At 42.3% G+C, this 23,212-nt stretch overlaps 1 protein-coding gene across 4 annotated transcripts in view; it reads right to left on the bottom strand.

Moving 5' to 3' along the window:
• The window catches only part of rapgef2b (Rap guanine nucleotide exchange factor 2b), a 565,137-nt gene that overhangs the window by 405,398 nt on the left and 136,527 nt on the right, over positions 1-23,212 (bottom strand). For all 4 annotated transcript variants that reach the window (XM_067992588.1, XM_067992581.1, XM_067992606.1 and 1 more), the window contains exons 2-3: positions 8,251-8,321; positions 265-321 (exon numbers count right to left, since the gene is read on the bottom strand). In XM_067992588.1, the coding sequence (XP_067848689.1) occupies positions 265-321; positions 8,251-8,321 (128 nt within the window). The remainder of the gene's footprint in view (positions 1-264; positions 322-8,250; positions 8,322-23,212) is intronic.

The following is a 23,212-nucleotide window of genomic DNA, read 5'->3' on the forward strand; positions in this document are numbered from 1 at the left end:
CAAGAGTAGAGGGCTAAGCTTTATCAAACACATTCAAGGTCTGGAATACTGTTGCATCTTGAGGATTATTTCTTATATCCAGCATAAAACCCTTGGATATAGTAGTGTATCTGGTAACAAAAAAGTTATTTGAGGTTCTTCTTTAATAAACAGCATAAAACTCTTTATACGGCCCCTAAAAACAGGATCATAGAGTTAAAAATATTGAAGTTTATATATCCTGCACGTTGACTAACATGTTTAAAAACAAACACATTGACTTACTAGTATAGGACTTCATTTGCTTCATGTCTTTCATATCTGACAGTTTCACACATTAATCTGAAACAGAAAAAAACATTTCCAGTCACACTCAAACTTCAAGTTATCCATCATTTTTTCTGCCAAATATTGTACAACAGAATTTTCAAAATAAATGAACATTTCTTTATTTACTATACTATAATTACCAAACAGAAAAAAAATGTAATTTTGGGACAAGAACAGAAAATAGTGCAAATACACAGCATCTGTAAAAAGATAGGGCAATTTAATGTTTTGGATGTGCACCCCTTCTAGGAACTGAAACCAAAAGGGGGTGGCAGTCTGATCACCAAGGCAAAGTTAATGGAGAAGAAAGAACCCGATATCAAAGATCATTTGTATGAGGCAACTAAAAGACACCAGAAGAACAAACGAATGTACAGATAACTAAGATGGTGAAATGCATTAGAAAAGCCCATGCAAAATTAAAGCTTGAAATGAAAACAAGAAATGCAGGAAACAAATAGTCCCAAGACAAAAAAAAACAGGCCACCAGCCCAGGCGCATAACACCCCATCAGAGCTATGCCCTGACAAAGGATCCACCACCCAAAGCCTCAACCTGCTTCCCTCCCCTCCCCTCCTCTTGGATGCCGACAGACCACATACACATTCGCAGAAATCAAGTGATTTAATGTTCAGACCATAGTGCGCACAACAAAGATAAAATACGCTGGACAGAAGAGAGTTCAGAAAAACAATTAATCTGCAATAAAGAGAAAATGCTGGAAATACGCAGCAAATCAGGCAGCATCTGTGGAGAAAGTAACAGAGTTAACGTTTCAGGTCGATGACCTTTCGTCAGAGCCCTTCATTAGTTCTGACGAAAGTCATCAACCTGAAAAGTTAACTCTGTTTTTTTCTCCACAGATGCTGTCTGACTTGCTGAGTATTTCCAGCATTTTCTCTTTTTATTGCAGATTTCCAGCATCCGCAGTATTTCGCTTTCAATTAATCTGCATTTGGTCTCTCCAATTCAGGAAAGACTTTACTGTGAACACCAATTCAATTGGAGAATGTACATGTAAATTGCTGTCTCACATTGAAATTGTATTTGTGGTGCTGGACAGTACTATGGAAAGAGGTGAATAATAAGTATTACACCTGCTACAGTTGCAGAGAAAGGTACCAGGGTAAGGACAGCTTTCGAAAGGTAGAATAACGAACAAACCACAGAAAGAACTTCCACTCCGGAAAGCGAAGATGGGAGGCAAAATGTGCTAGACAGTGGGATCACGTAGGTGGCAGTAATTGTGTAAGTTGATCTGGTAAATGCAGAGTCTGGTGGGATGGAAAGTGAGAGCCTGTCATTGTCCTGAGACAAGGAGGAAGAGGTGAAAGCAGAGAAAAATGAGGCAGGCACAATCAATGCCCTTGTCAAACACAGCTACAGGAAACTTACAGTTGAGGAAAAAGGACACGTCAGAAGCTCTAGTATAGACAATGCGGACATCAGGGACGATGCGACGGAGACATAAAAACAGGAAGAGATGGAGTCAGGAAGCTGCGTGGGGCGAAGCATAATAGGTAGCTGTAGGATTCTGTAGGCTTGTAATAGATGTCTGCACAACACCCATTACCAGAGATTGGGAGGGAAGTCCAAAAAGGGAAAAAGGAGGCAGGTTTGGCTAAGGTAACAGGGTCAGAATTGAGATTGGAAAGTTGCAAATTCGGGGGGGGGTTACATTAATAATGAGCAAAAGGATTGGAGAAACTAAGACAGCTGATGTCACAGAGGCAGTTCTCAATGAAAGGATCAAGATAAGACAAGGGGACAGGGTCCAAGGAGTATGGAGAAAGCTGGAGACAAGAGAAAATGTTAGATTCACTATAAGATGGGAAGCCTCTTGGTCAAAATCAGCAGAGGTGAAAGTGGCAGAACGGCGGAAGAACTCAGCATCAAACTTGGAATTCATTGAGGTTGGGCACAGGGCAATGAAGCTTTGGTGCGGTTTCTAACTTGGGTTGTTGGCTGTGCTCTTTTTTCTTTTTTTGGGATTGCAAATCTAATTTGTGTTTCCAGCATTTCCTGTTTTCATTTAAGATCTCACGCATTTTTTTTCTCCCCAATCTCCCCCATTTTCTTAACTTTCCTTGTGTGGGCTTTTCATCGTCATAGATATTTGTCTGTTCTTTTGTTCTTATGTCTTTTCAACTTCACACAGGTGATCTTACATTAACAGTTTTTCTTCACTAAGCAGTTTGCATATCGTTCAAACTATTAATTTCCTCTCAGTGACTGAAATATCTGCTGTTTCTTTTCCTCCCACCCCCTTCCCTTTTTTTCCTCGACCAGCTTAAGAAGCTTGCTTATGTTTCAGTTCTGAGGAACATTATATACCCAAAACAGTAATCTGTGACAAGACGACAGGTTTTGAAGAGATGGCTTGGCCTGGTGGTAGCACTCTGCCTCAAAGTCAAAAGATTGTGGGTTCAAGCCCCACTTCAGGGCTTGAGCACATGAACCTAGGCCAACACTTCAGAGCCATATTAGCGCAGTGCTACATTGTTGGAGCTGCCACCATACGGATGGGATGTTAAAATGAGGCCCAGTTCAGATGGCACTTTTCCAAAGATCAGGGATTTCTCTCCATGTTCTGTCCAACATTCAACCCTCAAGCAACACCAACAAACAAAATAAACTGGTCATTCATCTCATTGCTGTTCATGATACTTGCTGTGATCAAAAAATGCCATGTTTCCCTACAAAACAACAATGACAATATCAAAAGTAATTCATTGGCTGCTTCTGGGGAAGGTGGGACTTGTACAAGTCGGACGGGTTGCACCTGAACCAGAGCGGGACAAATATCCTTGCGGGGAGGTTTGCTAGCACTGTTGGGGGGGTTTAAACTAACTTGGCAGGGGGATGGGATACAGAGTGGAGCTACAATAGGGGGTGATGTGCAGCCAAATATTGAGAAAAAAACAAGTCAGCTTGGAAGACAGGGCAAATATGTAAGAGCAAGGCTGGATGGCATCTATTTTAATGCAAGGAGTCTTGCAAATAAGGTGGATGAACTGAAGGTGTTGATAAACACATGGGAGTATGATATTGTTGCTGTCACAGAGACATGGTTGAGGGAGGGGCAAGACTGGCAGCTCAATATTCCGGGGTACACAATCTTCAGGCGAGACAGAGGGGGAGGTATAAGAGGAGGGGGGGTCGCAATATTAATTAAAGAATCAATTACTGCCATAAGGAGGGATGATATATTAGAAGGTTCCTCTAATGAGGCCATATGGGTGGAGCTTAAAAACAAAAAGGGGCAAGCACTTTGATGGGAGTGTACTATAGGCCCCCAAACAGTCAGGGGGAGATAGAGGAACAGATATGTAGGCAAATCTCAGAAAATTGTGCAAATAATAATAGGGTAATAATAGTGGGGGATTTCAACTTCCCCAATATTAACTGGGATACTCAGAGTGTAAAAGGCTTAGAGGGTACAAAATTCTTAACGTGCATCCAGGAGAGCTTTTTGAGCCAGCAAGTAGAAAGTCCTACAAGAGAGGGGGCGGTACTGGACCTAATTCTAGTGAATGTGGCCGGCCAAGTGGAAGAAGTGCTAGTAGGTGAGCACTTTGGTGACAGTGACCATAATTCGGTGAGATTTAAGGTGGTCATGGAAAAGGACAGGGAGGGGCTGGAAATAAAGGTTCTAAATTGGGGGAAGGCCGATTTTAATAGGATAAGGCAGGATCTGGCCAAAATGGACTGGGATCAGCTGCTTGTAGGAAAATCCGCATCGGAGCAATGGGAGTCTTTCAGAAGGGAGATTGAGACCATACAATGGCAACATGTTCCCGTAAAGGTCAAGGGTGGTTCCAAGAACTCCAGGGAACCTTGGATGTCAGGGGATATACGAGAATGGATTAGGAAAAAAAGGAGGGCTTTTGGCAGATACAAAAGGCTAAAGACGGAGGAAGCCCTGGAGGAGTACAAAAAGTGCAGGGGGATACTTAAAAAAGAAATTAGGAGATCAAGGAGGGGCCATGAAATAACACTGGCGAGCAAAATAAAGGAAAATCCTAAGATGTTTTATAAGTATATTAAGGGTAAGAGGATGACTAGGGAAAAAATAGGGCCCATTAGGGACAAAAATGGCAATCTGTATGTGGAGCCGGCAGATGTAGGAAGGGTTCTAAATGAATTTTTTGCATCTGTTTTCACTATGGAGAAGGACGATGTAGACATAGAAATACGGCAGGGGGACTGTGATATACTCGAACATATTAACATTGAGCGGGAGGAGGTATTGGCGGTTTTAGCAGGCCTAAAAATGGATAAATCCCCAGGCCCGGACGAAATGTATCCCAGGCTACTGTGTGAGGCAAAGGAGGAGATTGCGGGGGCTCCAACACATATATTCAGAACCTCTCTGGCCACAGGGGATGTGCCAGAGGACTGGAGAACCGCTAATGTAGTACCATTATTCAAGAAGGGGAGTAGGGAAAAACCGGGGAACGACAGGCCAGTGAGCCTAACATCAGTGGTAGGAAAATTATTGGAAACAATTCTGAAGGACAAAATTAGTCTCCACTTGGAGAAGCAAGGATTAATCAGGGATAGTCAACATGGCTTTGTCAAGGGAAGATCATGTCTGACTAATTTGATTGAATTTTTTGAGGGGGTGACTAGGCGTGTGGATGAGGGTAACGCAGTGGATGTGGTATACATGGATTTCAGTAAGGCCTTCGATAAAGTCCCCCACAGGAGACTGGTCAAGAAGGTACGAGCCCATGGAATCCAGGGTGCCTTGGCACTTTGGATACAAAACTGGCTTAGTGGCAGAAGGCAGAGGGTGATGGTCGAAGGTTGTTTTTGTGACTGGAAGCCTGTGGCCAGTGGGGTACCACAGGGATCGGTGCTGGGTCCCTTGCTGTTTGTGATCTACATTAATGACTTGGATATGAATGTAAAAGGTATGATCAGTAAGTTCGCTGATGATACAAAAATTGGTAGGGTGGTAAATAGCGAGGAGGATAGCCTCAGTCTGCAGGACGATATAGATGGGTTGGTCAGATGGGCGGAACAGTGGCAAATGGAATTTAACCCGGAAAAGTGCGAGGTGATGCACTTTGGAGGGACTAACAAGGCAAGGGAATACACAATGAATGGGAGGACCCTCGACAAAGACAGAGGGTGAGAGGGATCTTGGTGTGCAAGTTCACAGATCCCTGAAGGCGGCGGAACAGGTAGATAAGGTGGTAAAGAAGGCATATGGGATACTTGCCTTTATTAGCCGAGGCATAGAATATAAGAGCAAGGAGGTTATGATGGAGCTGTATAAAACACTGGTTAGGCCACAGCTGGAGTACTGTGTGCAGTTTTGGTCGCCACACTACAGGAAGGATGTGATCGCTTTGGAGAGGGTGCAGAGGAGATTCACCAGGATGTTACCAGGGCTGGAGCGCTTCAGCTATGAAGAGAGACTGGGAAGATTGGGTTTGTTTTCCTTGGAGCAGAGGAGGCTGAGGGGGGACATGATTGAGGTGTACAAAATTATGAGGGGCACAGATAGGATGGATACTAAGGAGCTTTTTCCCTTCGTTGAGGGTTCTATAACAAGGGGACATAGATTCAAGGTAAAAGGCGGGAGGTTTAGAGGGGATTTTAGAAAGAACTTTTTCACCCAGAGGGTGGTTGGAGTCTGGAACTCACTGTCTGAAAGGGTTGTGGAGGCAGGAACCCTCACAACATTCAAGAAGCATTTGGATGAGCACTTGAAATGCCATAGCATACAAGGCTACGGACCAAATGCTGGAATATGGGATGAGAGCAGACAGGGCTTGATGGCCGGCGCGGACACGATGGGCCGAAGGGCCTCTATCCGTGCTGTATAACTCTATGACTCTATGTGCTTTGGGGTAACCAGAGGATATGAAAAGCACCATATTAATTCAAGTTCAATTTTTCTTTGCTACTGCATTTGTGAGGCATTTCCAATTTCCCTATTTACATCCTTTGGTGTCCCTGAGGAAGTCTTCCAATTTTGTATGAATAAATGAGAAACTTTGGGCATTTAAAATTTTTGTTACTTGCACCAATTAGGAACTGCCCTGACATCACTTAAACTATGTTTACAAAGACTCTTACAGCTTGCCAAATGGAGGTTTTCATTCAAGTACAAAAAATTGCTACATTTCCTAGATTTCAAGGTCAACTTGCTTGAAAAGAACTCAATCCTGTTTTCTGACAATTGGCCAGTATGATTTTGAACTACAATGGCAGTTTAAAACTATAATCATCCACTTGTTTATACAAAGCCTATTTAAATGCTTCTGCTTAAAAACCTTACGTTATTTTTGTCAAATTCCACAAGCTATACAATAGTAAATTTAATTTCTCCATAAAGCTCCAACACACATGGATTCCAATTAATCCACAAAGAGATTTTAAAAAGCTTGATATTTAAAGTACAATAAAAGTCAGGATTTTATCCGAAATACTTACATAAGTAGCGAGTGCTTGGAACCCTAGTTTTCTTTTATGATGCTCTGTTAGCAGAATGAGACCTACCAGTACTGTACATTGGATACATGCCTGCAGGAGTGTCCTAGGCTCAACTATCTTCAGCTGCTTTATCAATGACCTTCCCTCCATCATAAGGTCAGAAGTGGGGATGTTCGCTGATGATCGCACGGTGTTCAGTTCCATTCGCAACCCCTCAGATAATGAAGCAGTCTGTGCCCACAAGCAGCAAAACCTCGACAACATCCAGGCTTGGGCTGATAAGTGGCAAGTAACATTCGTGCCAGACAAGTGCCAGGCAATGACCATCTCCAACAAGAGAGAGTCTAACCACCTCCGCTTGACATTTAACGGTGTTACCATCGCTGAATCCCCCACCTTCAACATCCTGGAGGTCACCATTGACCAGAAACTTAACTGGACCAGCCACATAAATACTGTGGCTACAAGAGCAGGTCGGAGGCTGGGTATTCTGTGGTGAGTGACTCATCTCCTGACTCCCCAAAGCCTTTCCATCATCTACAAGGCACAAGGCAGGAGTGTGATGGAATACTCTCCACTTGAGCGGATGAGTGCAGCTCCAACAACACTCAAGAAGCTGGACACCATCCAGGACAAAGCAGCCCGCTTGATTGGCACCCCATCCACCACCTTAAATATTCACTCCCTCCACCATCAGCGCACCATGGCTGCAGTGTGCACCATCTGTGAGATGCACTGCAGCAACTCGCCAACAGCTCCCAAACCTGCAACCTTTACCACCTAGAACAGCAAGGGCAGTAGGCACATGGGAACAACACTACCTGCATGTTCCCCTCCAAGTCACACACCATCCTGACTTGGAAATATATCACCCTTTCTTCATCGTTACTGGGTCAAAATCCTGAAACTCCCTACCTAACAGTACTGTGGGAGAACCTTCACCACACGGACCGTAGCGGTTCAAGAAGGCAGCTCACCACCACATTCTCAAGGGCAATTGGGGATGGGCAATAAATGCTGGCCTTGCCAGCGACGTCCACATTCCATGAATGAATAAGAGAACAGAATTTACACAACACATATTGCTGTTTTGCAGTCGTCGGATTAAAACCTTCATTTTAATAAATCTCAGCTCTCTTAGCTCCAATAAGTGAATGTACAAACTTAACAGCATGTATTTCTAAAATCCTACATGTAACCTGCCAGATAGAAAAGGATCTTCACAAATAAAATGCAGATACATCACAAACATAATTAAAGCAGCCATCACATAATTCTTGAGCGTAATTCTTTAAGAGTTCATAAATGTTAAAAAGCATGTGAAAATCAATTGGTCTGTAAAAAGTAACATTTTGTCAATATTATAATTACCTTTTAAGAAAAAACTTAGTGGGTTTTTATTTATAAAAGAGCTGCAGTAAAATGGGTGAAAACTATTGTGGTGGCTAAAATATAGTTTACATAGTCAACATTCTCTAAGCAATTCACTCTTACCTCAGCTGGTGTTCCCTCAAGTTGGACAGTGCCTCCATTCCATGAAGATAAGAATAAACAATCTCCAAATCCTGCAAAATCAGTTGTTAAAAATGATTTATTAGTCAGCTAATACTTCCTTATTGAAAATTCAGTTTCAGCAAATTATGAAAAGGATCAAGTCTTTATCACATTTTTCATTCATAAAGTCTTGAAAGGCTCGCACTTTGAAAAAAATATGGAACAGGAAATTGCCATTTGGACATTTTGGATTGCCCTGAAGTTCAAATTCCCATCATATTCCTCAATCATGTCTATTTCCAGAAACCAATCTAATTGCCTTTTGAACCCATTTATACTATTTGCTTTCGTATTATTCCCCAATAATTCTATTTGTTTATTGCCTTTTGTGCAAAATGATTTTGTCTGAATTCCCAATTTAATCTTAATTTAAAAAAAAATTATGTCCCAAGTTTTTGAACCCCTTTGTCAATGTGAACAATTTTGTGAATCATCTTTATAAATCCCCTTCATAATTTTGAAACATTCTACCAGGTCACCTTGAAGTTTCCCCTTTTTCAATGAGAAAAAGTCCAACTTCATTAGCTTTCGCTCATAATTTATATTCCCGACTCCTTGTATTATCATCCTTAACCTGTGCTTTGCCCTCTCAAAGACAGCAATGTTCTTCCAATTGTATGATAAATCTCTCCGCTACAATAGGTTTCAACCAACGCCATATACAGTATCATCAAATTTGTGATTTATAGTCTATCCCTCATCTACTTGATGTGGAGATGCCAGTGATGGACTGGGGTTGACAATTGTAAACAATTTTACAACACCAAGTTATAGTCCAACGATTTTATTTGAAATTTACAAGCTTTCGGAGGCTTCCTCCTTCCTCAGGTAAATGTCAGGAACTCCTCGAAGCCTACGCATTTATAAATCACAGAACAATACATGGTGATTACAGATAGTGTTTGCAACTGCCCGTTGCCAAGGCAATCACCGTGTTCAGACAGAGAGGTGTTACCTGCAGAACCCCCGAATATACAGTCAACAAAAAAAAACAAACAGAGAAAAAGAAAGAGAGAGGCAGAAACATCCGGAAGGCAGAGAAAGTCAGCAAATGACCCGTTATATTGAAAACAGATAGCTTTTGTTCGCTGGTGGGGTTACGTGTAGCGTGACATGAACCCAAGATCCCGGTTGAGGCCGTCCTCATGGGTGCGGAATTTGGCTATCAATTTCTGCTCGACGATTTTGCGTTGTCGTGTGTCTCGAAGGCCGCCTTGGAGAACGCTTACCCGAAGATCGGTGGCTGAATGTCCTTGACTGCTAAAGTGTTCCCCGACTGGGAGGGAACCCACCTGTCTGGCAATTGTTGCGCGGTGTCCGTTCATCCGTTGTCGCAGCGTCTGCATGGTCTCGCCAATGTACCATGCTCTGGGGCATCCTTTCCTGCAACGTATGAGGTAGACGACGTTGGCCGAGTCACAGGAGTATGAACCATGCACCTGGTGGGTGGTGTCCTCTCGTGTGATGGTGGTATCTGTGTCGATGATCTGGCATGTCTTGCAGAGGTTACCGTGCCAGGGTTGTGTGGTGTCGTGGACACTGTTCTCCTGAAAGCTGGGTAATTTGCTGCGAACGATAGTCTGTTTGAGGTTGGGTGGCTGTTTAAAGGCGAGTAGTGGAGGTGTGGGGATGGCCATAGCGAGGTGTTCGTCGTCATTGATGACATGTTGAAGGCTGCGGAGAACATGACGTAGTTTCTCCGCTCCGGGGAAGTACTGGACGACGAAGGGTACTCTGTTGGTTGCGTCCCGTGTTAGTCTTCTGAGGAGGTCGAAGCGATTTTTCGCTGTGGCCCGTCGGAACTGTCGATCGATGAGTCGAGCGTCATATCCCGTTCTTACGAGGGCGTCTTTCAGCGTCTGTAGGTGTCCATCGCGTTCCTCCTCGTCTGAGCAGACCCTGTGTATTCGCAGGGCCTGTCCATAGGGGATGGCCTCTTTGACGTGGATAGGGTGGAAGCTGGAAAAGTGGAGCATCGTGAGGTTGTCCGTGGGCTTGCGGTAGAGTGAGGTGCTGAGGTGCCCGTCTTTGATGGAGATTCGTGTGTCCAACAAAAAAACTGATTAAGGAGTAGTCCATGGTGAGCTTGATGGTGGGATGGAACTTGTTGATGTTATCGTGTAGTCTATTTAGTGATTCTTCGCCGTGGGTCCACAGAAAGAAAATGTCGTCGATGTATCTGGTGTATAGCGTTGGTTGGTGGTCCTGTGCAGTGAAGAAGTCGTGCTCGAACTTGTGCATGAAAATGTTGGCGTATTGGGGTGCAAATTTGGTCCCCATGGCTGTTCCGTGTGTTTGGGTAAAGAACTGGTTATCGAAGGTGAAGACATTGTGATCCAGGATGAAGCGGATGAGTTGTAGGATGGCGTCTGGAGATTGGCTGTTGTTGGTGTTGAGTATTGATGCTGTTGCAGCGATGCCGTCATCGTGGGGGATACTGGTGTAGAGTGCCGAGACGTCCATCGTGGTGAGAAGTGTTCCTGGTTCAACTGGTCCGTGGGTACTGAGTTTTTGTAGGAAGTCTGTAGTGTCGCGACAGAAGCTGGGGGTTCCCTGTATGATGGGTTTCAAGATGCCCTCGATGTATCCAGAGAGGTTCTCACACAGGGTTCCATTGCCTGATACGATAGGATGTCCGGGTGTGTTGGCTTTGTGTATCTTTGGGAGGCAGTAGAAGTCTCCCACGCGGGGAGTACGTGGGATGAGAGTGCGTAGGATGCTTTGAAGGTCTGGATCGAAGGTCTTGATCAGTTTGTTGAGCTGGTGGGTGTGTTCTTTGGTCGGATCTGCAGGTAACCGTCTGTAGTGTTCCTGGTTGTCCAGTTGTCGGTATGCTTCCTTGCAATAGTCCGTTCTGTTCTGTATGACTATGGCTCCTCCTTTGTCCGCTGGTTTGATGACGATGTTGCGGTTGGTCTTGAGAGCGTTGATGGCGTTGCGTTGTGCTCGGGTGACATTCTGGACTGTCTTCTGAGTGCGCCTGATGAATCTGGCATTGACGCATTTCCTGACAGCTTGGGCATACATGTCAAGCTGAGGGCAGCGACCCTCCGGAGGAGTCCAGTTTGACTCTTTCCTCTTCGGTTGCTGTACCGCGGATCCCTCTGTCTGCTCTCATCGACTTCAACACAGTATCTGATTTGCCTTTTTCATTGTAGCCCTACACTGAGATGACCGTTTTCAATAACCCTTAAATCTCTTTCCTGATCAGTATCTGCACAACTGTTCCATTCAACAACTGCTCTTATTTTGTTCCCATACTTATGATTTGACATTTGTTATCTCCTGAACTAGTTTCCTGAAACATCCAAATCCTGAATTTGATTGAATTGTTCCATATTATTTGCTGTTCCTCTAATTTTAGTATCATCTGGAAACTTGGAGATTTTACTTTCAATACCCTCGCCCAAGGATGTTATTCAATGTTGGTCCCAAGACTGATCTTTGGAGTTTTTTTTATTCGTTCATGGGATGTGGGCGTCGCTGGCAAGGCTGGCATTTATTGCCCATCCCTAACTGCCCTTGAGAAGGTGGTGGTGAGCCGTCTTCTTGAACCGCTGCAGTCTGTGTGGTGAAGGTTCTCCCACAGTGCTGTTCGGAAGGGAGTTCCAGGATTTTGACCCAGCGACGGTGAAGGAACGGCGATATATTTCCAAGTCGGGATGGTGTGTGACTTGGAGGGGAACGTGCAGGTGGTGTTGTTCCCATGTGCCTGCTGCTCTTGTCCTTCTAGGTGGTAGAGGTCGCGGGTTTGGGAGGTGCTGTCGAAGAAGCCTTGGTGAGTTGCTGCAGTGTATCCTGTGGATGGTACACACTGAAGCCACTGTGCGCCAGTGGTGAAGGGAGTGAATGATTAGGGTGGTGGATGGGGTGCCAATCAAGTGGGCTGCTTTATCTTGGATGGTGTCGAGCTTCTTGAGTGTTGTTGGAGCTGCACTCATCCAAGCAAGTGGGGAGTATTCCATCACACTCCTGACTTGTGCCTTGTAGATGGTGGAAAGGCTTTGGGGAGTCAGGAGGCGAGTCACTCACCGCAGAATACCCAGCCTCTGACCTGCTCTCGTAGCCACAGTATTTATATGGCTGGTCCAGTTCAGTTTCTGGTCAATGGTGACCCCCAGGATGTTGATGGTGAGGGATTCAGCGATGGTAATACCGTTGAATGTCAAGGGGAGGTGGTTAGACTCTCTCTTGTTGGAGATGGTACCTCACTTGAAACCTCCACCTCCCCTTGACAAGTTTCTGTTTATAACTGCCCTCTTTTTAATGATTTTAAGCTCATTTTCTTTCAAGCATTCTATTCTTTCCATGACGCTTAACCATAATCTCCAACACTGAGCTCTCTCACTCCTTTTTAAAAATCGAAGTATCGATAGCATTTCCTTTGCCCATCATCGAAAGTTGGTTGAACAGAAATTCCCCCTTCTGAACCACTGTTCACTGTCTTTTATCAAGTTGTGTTATCCTAAGTTTTCCCTACTCGATCCCTTAAAATGGTGAGGAAAATATATTCCTATAAGTGATGTTAAATTGGCAGTCAATTGTTTCCAAGTATTTTTAAATAAAGTTATGTTGTCACTACTACAACATTCTTTTAAAGATACTGTTAGTATGCCCAAGGTTAGGCTATTGGAAATGGTGAGAATTGAGAAAAAGTAACATTGCAAAATCATTGATATGAAGATTTTTTAAAAGATTTTGTTCATAAAACAAGAATGAAAATAAGCATGACACAGTGTCTACACTCTACACTTAACAGCTTAATTTAACTAAAAATCTATCTTTACAGTAGAAGTAAAATAGTAATGAGTTTTGCTATTCAGTATAAACCGAATACTATTAAGTAGCTCCTATTTCTGCTCAATTCAATTTTTTTTTTTAAAAAGAGCCTTTTCAGCCACACTATCTAAAACTGCCAGGCCCCAGTCAGACGAAAGACCAATTTGTAATATATAGTGGTTGTGCCAGTACCAATAATTAAGACAAACATTGTTGTAGAATGTCTGGTTGCATACAAATGTAGAAGAATTCTCTTCATTAAATACAGGTAAAATGGCTAAATAATCTGTTTTAAGTGATGTTGATTGAGGGATAAATATTGGCTAGGACACCGGGGAGAACTCCCCTACTCGACTTCAAATTAGTGCCATTTACATCCATTCTGAGAAGGCAGACGGGACCTCGGTTTAACCTCTCATCAGAGGCGAAAGTGCAGCCACTGAGCCACGGCTGTCACTCGAAAAAGGAGGGATGAGAGCAAATGTCAAGGTACAAAGAAATAAATGTAAAAAATACTCAAGGTACAGAAGAAGTTATAGGAAGTAATAATAAAACATCTGAGAAATTTAGTGGGAGTAATGAAAAATATTAAATTGCCTGTATAGCAATGTACAGAGAATTGGCAACAAAACTGGGGAATTGAAGGCAATAACTAGAAGGGAGGAAATAGATGCAATAGCGATAATGGAAATGTGACTGCAGACAGTACAGGATTGGTAGTTTAAGATGGCAGGCTCTAATGTATTTAGAAATGATAGGGAAGGAAGGGGTGGTGTGGTAACTGTGTTAATCAGAAGCAACATAATGGCAGTAGCAAGAAAGGACATAACTAACAAAGCAGTTGGCAATGATTGTGAACTCCATCATCACCTGCACATAGCTCTCCAAGTGATTATCTTTTCATTTCAAAATAATTAATTTTTTTTTTAAAACAAGATCACTTCAGATGGAGAAGAATTCTCAGCCTATTTGATCTTATCCTTCCAGAATTCCCTATCCTTAGTCTTCCCACTATAACATCTAGTCACATCTTAAACGTGATGGGGATTTTTTGAATGGCGATACAAATATTAAAACAAAATTAACTAATCATTCATGTCATTGTTGTTTGTGGGATAACGTTGAAATAGAATGGCTGCTAGATTTGCTTATGTAACTACAGTCACGGTACTCCAAAAGTAATTTCCCGTCTTACAGTTCTGCAAAGTGCCCTCACCACCCAACTCCATAGCGATCTATCTTGTTTGAATTCCCTTAGACTGGTTCCTGTCCTGCCAACAGCAATGAACAACCAGGTCAAAGTCACAAATTAAATTCTGTGTTATTGTGAGCACAGTATATTATTTCTCAACTACTGCATTCAGCTTTGGGCCTCAGGAAGCATATATTGGTCTTGGAGAGGGTACAGTGCAGATTTACCAGAATGATACTGAGGCTAAAAGGATTAAATTATGAGGACAGGTTGCAAAAAGTTTAGAAGGTTGAGGGGTGATCGAATCGAGGTGTTTAAAATGATCAAGGGATTCGATAGTGTAGATACAGAGAAACTATTTCCTCTGGTGGGGGAAATCTGGAACAAAGGGACATAATCTTAAAATTAGAGCCGGGCCGTCCAGCAGTGAAATCAGGAAGTATCTTTTCTCACAAAGGAGATTGGAAATCTGGATCAAAGACAGGTAATGAAGTTGAGGTACAGATTAACCATGATCTAATAGAATGGCAGAACGACCCAAGGGGCTATGATATTCGATAGGGATGCTTTTTAGGGTAGTTTTTGTGAATTACTGATGACGATGTTATGATTTGATTTCACCGAAACCAAAAAGGATAAGGCAAGGTGTAATGGCTTTTTTCTGTTTTCTCATGTTAATTTAATTTCTGTTCAGAGCTCACTTCTATTCTTTATACCTTAATAGCCTAGAAGGGCGGTACAAATCTAAATACTAATTGAACGCTGGTGAACTTGGCGCGGACTCGATGGGCCGAATGGCCTCCTTCCGAGCTGTAACCTTTCTACTCCATGTTTTTTGAAACAGTTGACAACATCCTCCTGCACCACCTCTGCTCTGCAGTCCAATTCCATGATACTACTATCTCATGATTCCAATCTCACCTGTTCCAACATAGCCAGCATAGCTCCTGCACCCACACAGCCATCTCAAGTATATCCTAGTTTCATCCTTGACCTCTTATTCCTCATCTATATGTTTCCCATCAGAGGACATTATCCATAAGCGAGGGGAAGCTTTCACATGTCTGTCAATGATAGCCAGCTTTATCTTTCCACCTTACACTTGATACCATGACAGTGGGTGTGCTGTCCAACTGCTTGCTCAATATTACATTATAGATGAGCCAGAACTTCTCATAATTCAACATTAGCAAGATCAAAGCTATCCTTTTGGCTTCTACCAGAAACTCCAGGCACCAGCATCTGATCCCATCCCCCTTCTTGGATGTCACATCAAGTTCAACCCAACTGTGCGCAACCTCAGTGCCCTGTTGAACACTGAGTTGAGCTTGAAACTCCACATTCAACCCCATTACTAAAACCACCTAGTTCCACTCCTGAAACATCACATATCACCTCTCCACAACTGCTGAAAACCATTTCCACACCTTCTGGACTCAACCTTCCAATACCCTTTACACTCACCTCACAAGGTCCACCTTACATGAACTCCAACTCAACCAAAACTCCCCCATCATACTATCCCACAAGAACTCCCACTCATTTTATGTCTCCTGTCCTTGCCAACCTCTACTGATTCCCCAACCCTAATCTTCAAATCCCTCAACATTTCCATTCCTCTCCACCTTTACCACCTCTTCCAGTCCAACATTTCTGTCTGCAACCTCAACTCTTCCAACACACTTCCTCACCCCCTCCTCTCTCCCCTCACCCCCACCTCCACCCCCCACCCATTTGCTCGATCATTGGTGCCAGAGTCTTCAACTATCCTGCCCCCACACTGTGGAATTCCCTCCCCAAAATCTTCCACTTTGCTACATCTATTCTCACTTTCAAAAGTCTCATCATAAACTACCACTTTGGCCACTTTCCTCCCTCCTGCTTAGGTCTGAACTCCCATTCTGAATCGCTTGGGGACATTTTGCCACATTAAAGATGCTATATAAATAATGCATTATATAAATGAAACATTATTATAAAGAGATTCTTGTGGGCAATGTAGCCATGGGTACTATAGTTTTAAAATTGCAAAAAGGATGTTGTATATTTTTTCAATCAATTTATGTTACACCTCAGCCCTGACATCAGAGTGAAGGATGCTAGTCAAATGCAGAGAGTGGGTGAGGTGCTTGTTTTAAGGAATTATTATTACGGAATTATTGGCAGAAATAGGTTTATCCCTTAATCTACATATTTACTCATCAGACTCACCACCTGCACTATTTTTGAATTTCTTCCTGTTAGGCAAAAACACAAGTAAGGAAACAGTCTGAAAAGAAAGTGTGTTTGAGTTTTGCAGTTCTAACACAACGGAAATCTGGGGGCAACTGTCTGAGACAAGAGGAGAACTGTTATACAAACAGAGGCTTTTTATTCAGGATAGAAATTTCTATCTGAAACTGAGGCCAAGAGGCACACATGACATCACAACCTCCTGGCCTACAACATAAGCTCATTATTACAAAGCACACAGCTGAATTCTAAGCCAAACATAATAAGTCACAGTTTTAAATGGTAGGCATAAAGTTAAATGTGTTGATGTTCACTGAGCAGTCAGTTATTCTAAGCCTGTAATTGCACTGATGCACAAAAGCTGGTCACAAATTAAATACAACATTTTGTAAAATACTGCGTTAAAATTTTGTTCATTGTTAAAGATTGAAAAGACAAGCAACCCGGGATCGTAAAATTTGGATGACATTAGTCAAAAGTACTCGTATTTAGTAAAGTAGATCAAACTTCGACTGCACTCTGTACTTCAATAAATTCCCACATCAAAAAGTTGGAATGGCATTTGTCCGAACCAAAATTTATCATTCACTGGCTAAGGTCACCATGAAAATCAACTAAATTACGAACTTAGGAATATAGGAACAGGAGTAGGCCATTCAGCCCCTCGTGCCTGCTCCGTCATTTGATAAGAACATGGCTGATCTATGATCTAACTCCATATACCTGCCTTTGGCCCATATCCCTTAATACCTTTGGTTGCCAAAAAGCTATCTATCTCAGATATAAATTTAGCAATTGAGCTAGCATCAATTGCCGTTTGCGGAAGAGAGTTCCAAACTTCTACCACCCTTTGTGTGCAGAAATTTTTTCTAATCTCACTCCTGAAAGGTCTGGCTCTAATTTTTAGACTTTGCCTCCTATAGACAAATTGGGGTTGTATTCTCCAGAGTTTCGAAGGTTAAGGGGTGATCTGATCGAAGTTTATAAGATATTAAGGGGAACAGATAGGGTGGATAGAGAGAAACTATTTCCGCTGGTTGGGGATTTTAGGAGTCGGGGGCAGTCTAAAAATTAGAGCCAGACCTTTCAGGAGCGAGATTACAGAACATTTCTACACACAAAGGGTGGTAGAAGTTTGGAACTCTCGTCCGCAAACGGCAATTGATACTAGCTCAATTGCTAAATTTAAATCTGAGATAGATAGCTTTTTGGCAACCAAAGGTATTAAGGGATATGGGCCAAAGGCAAGTATATGGAGTTAGATCACAGATCAGCCATGATCTTATCAAATGGCGGAGCAGACACGAGGGGCTGAATGGCCTACTCCTGTTCCTATGTTCCTAATCCTAGAATCCCCAACCAGTGGAAACAGTTTCTCTCAATCCACCCTATCTGTTCCCCGTAATATCTTATAAACTCCATTCAGATCACCCCTTAACCTTCTAAACTCCAGAGAATACAGCCCCAATTTGTGTAATCTCTGCTCGTAACTTAACCCTTGAAGTCCGGGTATCATTCTCGTAAACCTACGCTGCACTCCCTCCAAGGCCAATATGTCCTTCCAAAGGTGCGGTCTAACCAGGGTTTTGTACAGCTGCAGCATAACTTCTGCCCCCTTGTACTCTAGTCCTCTAGATATAAAGGCCAGCATTCCATTAGCCTTCTTGATTATTTTCTGCACCTGTTCATGACACTTCAATGATCTATGTACCTGAACCCCGAAGTCCCTTTGGACATCCACTGTTTTTAACTTTTTACCATTTAGAAAGTACCCTGTTCTAAATTTTTTTTGATCCAAAGTGGATGACCTCACATTTGTCTACATTGAATTCCATTTGCCACAGTTTTGCCCATTCACCTAATCTATCAATATCGCTTTGTAATTTTATGTTTTCATCGACACTGCTTACAATGCCACCAATCTTTGTGTCATCGGCAAACTTAGATATGAGACTTTCTATGCCTCCCTCTAAGTCATTAATAAATATTGTGAATAATTGAGGCCCCAAGACAGATCCCTGCGGGACTCCACTAGTCACATCCTACCAATGTGAGTACCTTCCCATTATCCCTACCCTCTGTCGCCTTTCGCTCAGCCAACTTCCTAACCAAGTCTGTACTTTTCCCTCGATTCCATGGGCTTCTATCTTAGCTAACAGTCTCTTATGTGGGACCTTATCAAATGCCTTCTGGAAGTCCATATAAATAACATCCATTGACATTCCCCTGTCCACTACTTTAGTCACCTCTTCAAAAAATTCAATCAGGTTTGTCAGGCACGACCTACCTTTCACAAATCCATGCTGGCTCTCTCTGATTAACTGAAAATTCTCGAGGTGTTCAATCACCCTATCCTTAATTATAGACTCCAGCATTTTCCCCACAACAGATGTTAGGCTAACTGGTCGATAATTCCCTGGTTTCCCTCTCTCTCCTTTCTTAAAAAGCGGAGTGACATGTGCAATTTTCCAATCCAGAGGGTCATTTCCTAAATCTAGAGAACTTTCAAAGATTATAGTTAGGGCATCTGCAATGTGCTCACCTACTTCCTTTAAAACCCTGGGATGGAAACCATCTGGTCCTGGGGATTTGTCACTCTTTAGTGCGATTATTTTCTTCATTACTGTTGCTTTACTTATGTTAATTTTAATCGAGTCCCTGTCCCCGGTTCTATATTAGTTTTCTTGGGATTTCTGGCATGCTATCCTATTTTTCTACTGTAAAAACTGACGCAAAGTAATTGTTCAACATGTCCACCATTTCCCCATTGTCAATGACAATATCTCCACTTTCAGTTTTTGAGTGGCCAACACTGCTCCTGACCATCCTCTTTTTCCTACTGTAACTATAAAAGTTCTTCGTATTGGTTTTGATATCCCTTGCAAGTTTCTTTTCATACTCTCTTTTTGTAGCTCTTACTATCTGTTTTGTGACCCTTTGTTGATCTTTGTATATTTCCCATTCGTCAGGATCTGTGCCATTTTTTACCGTTTTGTATGCCCTTTCTTTACGTCTTATACTGTCCCTTACCTCTTTAGCTGTACATGGCTGTTTTTTTGGCAAGTAGAGTTCTTGCCCCTCAGGGGTATAAACCGATTCTGTATCACGTTAAATGTTTCTTCAAACATTTCCCACTGATCATCAGTCATTTTACCCATTAACAGATTTGCCCAGTTTACTGTGGACAGTCTCTGTCTCATCCCATTGAAGTCAGCCTTACCCAAGCCTAGAATCTTCGCAGCTGACTCACTTTTTTCCCTTTCAAACACTACATTGAACTCGATCATGTTATGATCGCTATTGGATAGATGTTCACGCACAGTTAAGTCGTTAACTAAATCTGGTTCATTACTCATTACTAAATCTAGTATGGCTTTCCCCCTTGTTGCCTCTAGGACATACTGCTGTAGAAAACTATCCCGGACACTCAAGAAATTCACTACCTTTCTGACAGTTGCTAGTCTGCTTTCCCCAATCTATGTGAAGGTTAAAGTCCCCCATTAAGACCACTATGCCTTTCTTACACGCTTGTCTAATCTCTGCATTTATACAATCTAGCACTTCAGAGCTGCTGCCAGGGGTCCGAAACACAACTCCCACTATAGTCTTAGATCCTTTCCTATTTCTCAATTCAACCCATAAGATCTCTGTTGGCTGCTTACCTCTTGTTATATCCTCCTTTTTCATTGAATTGATTTCATCTCTAATCATTAAGGCTACTCCTCCCCTTCTTCCATTTTCCCCATCTCTCCTGTAGACCTTATAACCCGGTATATTTAGTTCCCAATCCTGACCATCCTGCAGCCATGTCTCAGTAATAGCTATCATGTCATACCCTCCAATTTGAATTTGAACCTGTAGTTCATTTAATTTATTCCTTATACTCCATGCATTTGTATATAGAACTCTTAGTTGGGCCACACACCCTCGCCTGACCTTCAGCTTTGATGCTGGGTTAATCGCCTTACGCCTTCTAGTTTTCACTTTATCTGCAGTGCCTAAAGTACACTTTGTTTCTGCTGCTCTACGCTTTTCCCTTTCACTTGTTCTTGAACAAGTGTTTGTACTATTTGTATTGTAAATTTCCCCTGGGTCTTCCCCTCTTTTGCTGCTCTCAACTTTACTCCCTTCTGACTCCCCGCTCAGGTTCCCATCCCCCTGCCACTCTAGTTTAAACCTTCCCCAACAGCACTAGCAAACACCCCCGCGAGGACATTGGTCCCGGTCCTGCTCGGGTGTAACCCGTCCCGCTTGAACCGGTCCCAATGTCCCAGGAATCTAAATCCCTTCCTCCTACACCATCCCTGCAGCAACTGAACAGCTTAACTTCAAATGATAGTAACTTGCATTTATATTGCGCCTTTAACATTGTAGAACATCCCAAGTCTCTTGACGGGAGCATAATCAGACAAAAATTAACATAGCATGGGGGCCAGGAAGGGAAGTTGGGTGCTCAGCAATTCAGTAGGAATAGAGTCTAGAGAGCAGGAGTTGAGTCTCATGAACAAGATGAGCTTGGAGAGCGCATGAGGGGAGATAGTAGGGAAAGATGCAAGTAACCTTGGGATAAGTTTGGCTTGGTGGCCATGGGGAAGGGAAGAATGTAGCAGAGGCAGCTGATCGGATGGTCTCAATCTTAGTGACAAAGAAGTCCATAAGCTCCTTACACTGTTGTTGGAGGAGAGGGTGGAAGGACAGGGGAGGGGGTTGGTAACGGAGAAAAGAAGCCGGGGGTTATCTTTGCATTCCAGGATGATCCTGGAGTCGAGAGCAGTTTTGGCAGAGGAGAGTAGGGCCTGACAGTGCTTCATGTGGTCCAGATGGATTTGGCAATGAATGGCTAAACCAGTTGTGCGCTATAAATAGCGTTGAATTGGTCATTGGCAGTTGAAAAGAAATGTATAAACCACTGTGAAAGCAATACTGTGTTTGATTTTTCAGAATATTTTTGTTTAAAATATCAAGATGACGTCCTTGGAGAATTACTAAGTGTGTTAGCATGAATGAGGTGACTGGATACTAAAGAAGCCCAATTTAAGGACATTCTCCCTCACACTGCTCAGGCTCAATAACCACTCACTAATGTCATCAATATTCACTGCAAACAAAAATATCTCCCCTCCAAAACAGAAACAAACCATAAAAGAGGAACTTCTTCATTCTTTGTCAGTTTGAGTTTTAAAACTCTGCTTTCATCGGATCACTAATTCTTTAATCTAGCCTTCAAATGAGTTCTTAAAATCTGTTATCACCATATATGAAAATCAAAATTAACACCGGATAGTAAAATACTACAGATAATACAGCAGAAAATTCAATATTAGTAGCAAACCACAGTTTATAGAACTAAATCTAGACAAACTGAAACACATATTTTCAGATAATTTCATCAAGAGGATGTGAGGTTTAGCATGCCCACTGGCTCTCAAATCCACTACATAAATGGAAAACAAATTACTTGAAACTGAGGTTGAAGGCACTTGCTTGGGCAACAGGGACAATGAATTATTCTTTGCCCATGCAAATAGATTGGAAGACAACATTGGACTGAAAACCTGGGAACCCCCCAAGTTACTTACATTCAAATTATATGTTTTTATTAAGTATTTTCTGGGAATTAAATCACACTCACTGTGATATCAGCAACATTTCCAGCAGAGCAACCTGCCACACTATTTGAAATACTTTGGTACAATTGGCCTTTTCCTCCGAAGTCTGCAATACTGTGGGATTAATTCTTTGTTCAGTTTATTAAGCCCATGTTTAAGCTATTAATTACTTATGATATGCACTGCTGCTGTGCTAGCATATAATTTCACGATAAAAATGCCTTTCCAGAAAAATTGGCAGACACTCAACATGAAGTCTCCTGTACAAACACAAGTTAGAAGTTGCAAAACCTACTCCCCTCCAGAGGGGCATAAATTGGGAAGATTCCTTAGCACGCAGAAGTTGAACTATTGCAAGATAAATACCCCATATGACGAAGTGATGAGAGCAGTAAAAACCCCTTCTCCAAGGAACCCTTTTCCTACATCATTATTGCTTGGACACTTGAGTCATATTTCCAGTTTACATGACATTTCATAAGCATTCATGAAAAAAGGACAAGTTAGCCCATCCCTGGCAGCACACAGTGAAAAAACAGAAAACTAAATGTATTTAAGAAACATTGAAGAACACAAAGTGGGAAAAGGCTATGTGTCACGTCAATCCCATCCTCCCTTTAAAAGCCTTCTCAAAACTCTGATCAAGCTCTTGGTCACCTATCCTAACACAAACTTTACTAAGCTTGACTAAAGAAACAACAGTTGACAAAAAAAAAAACAAGTACAATAATAAGCTAATAAAATCAGCAGGAATTCTTCATATTTCAAACATCTGTGTTTCCCCTTCCCTGGAACACATTAAATGGACAAAGGGGAGTGTGTTACAACGTATCAACACTAATGAAATTCAACGATGGAAAAGTTTGTTAGTCAAGACCGTAATGCTGTCTTTGGGTCCAGATGAAAAAATGGATGATAGTGATTTCAAAGCAGTAATCTCATTAATTTCACCATTATAAACTGCTCAGGCTTCATGCATGAAGCCTGAGCAGTTTATAATAGTGAAATTAATGAGATTACTGCTTTGAAATCACTATCATCCATTTTTTTAAAATCACTATGGAGTTTGTGGAAACAGTTTTATTTTGTT

The sequence above is a fragment of the Heptranchias perlo genome, chromosome 1 (assembly GCF_035084215.1).
Source record: "Heptranchias perlo isolate sHepPer1 chromosome 1, sHepPer1.hap1, whole genome shotgun sequence".
In the NCBI taxonomy this organism is placed as follows: domain Eukaryota; kingdom Metazoa; phylum Chordata; class Chondrichthyes; order Hexanchiformes; family Hexanchidae; genus Heptranchias; species Heptranchias perlo.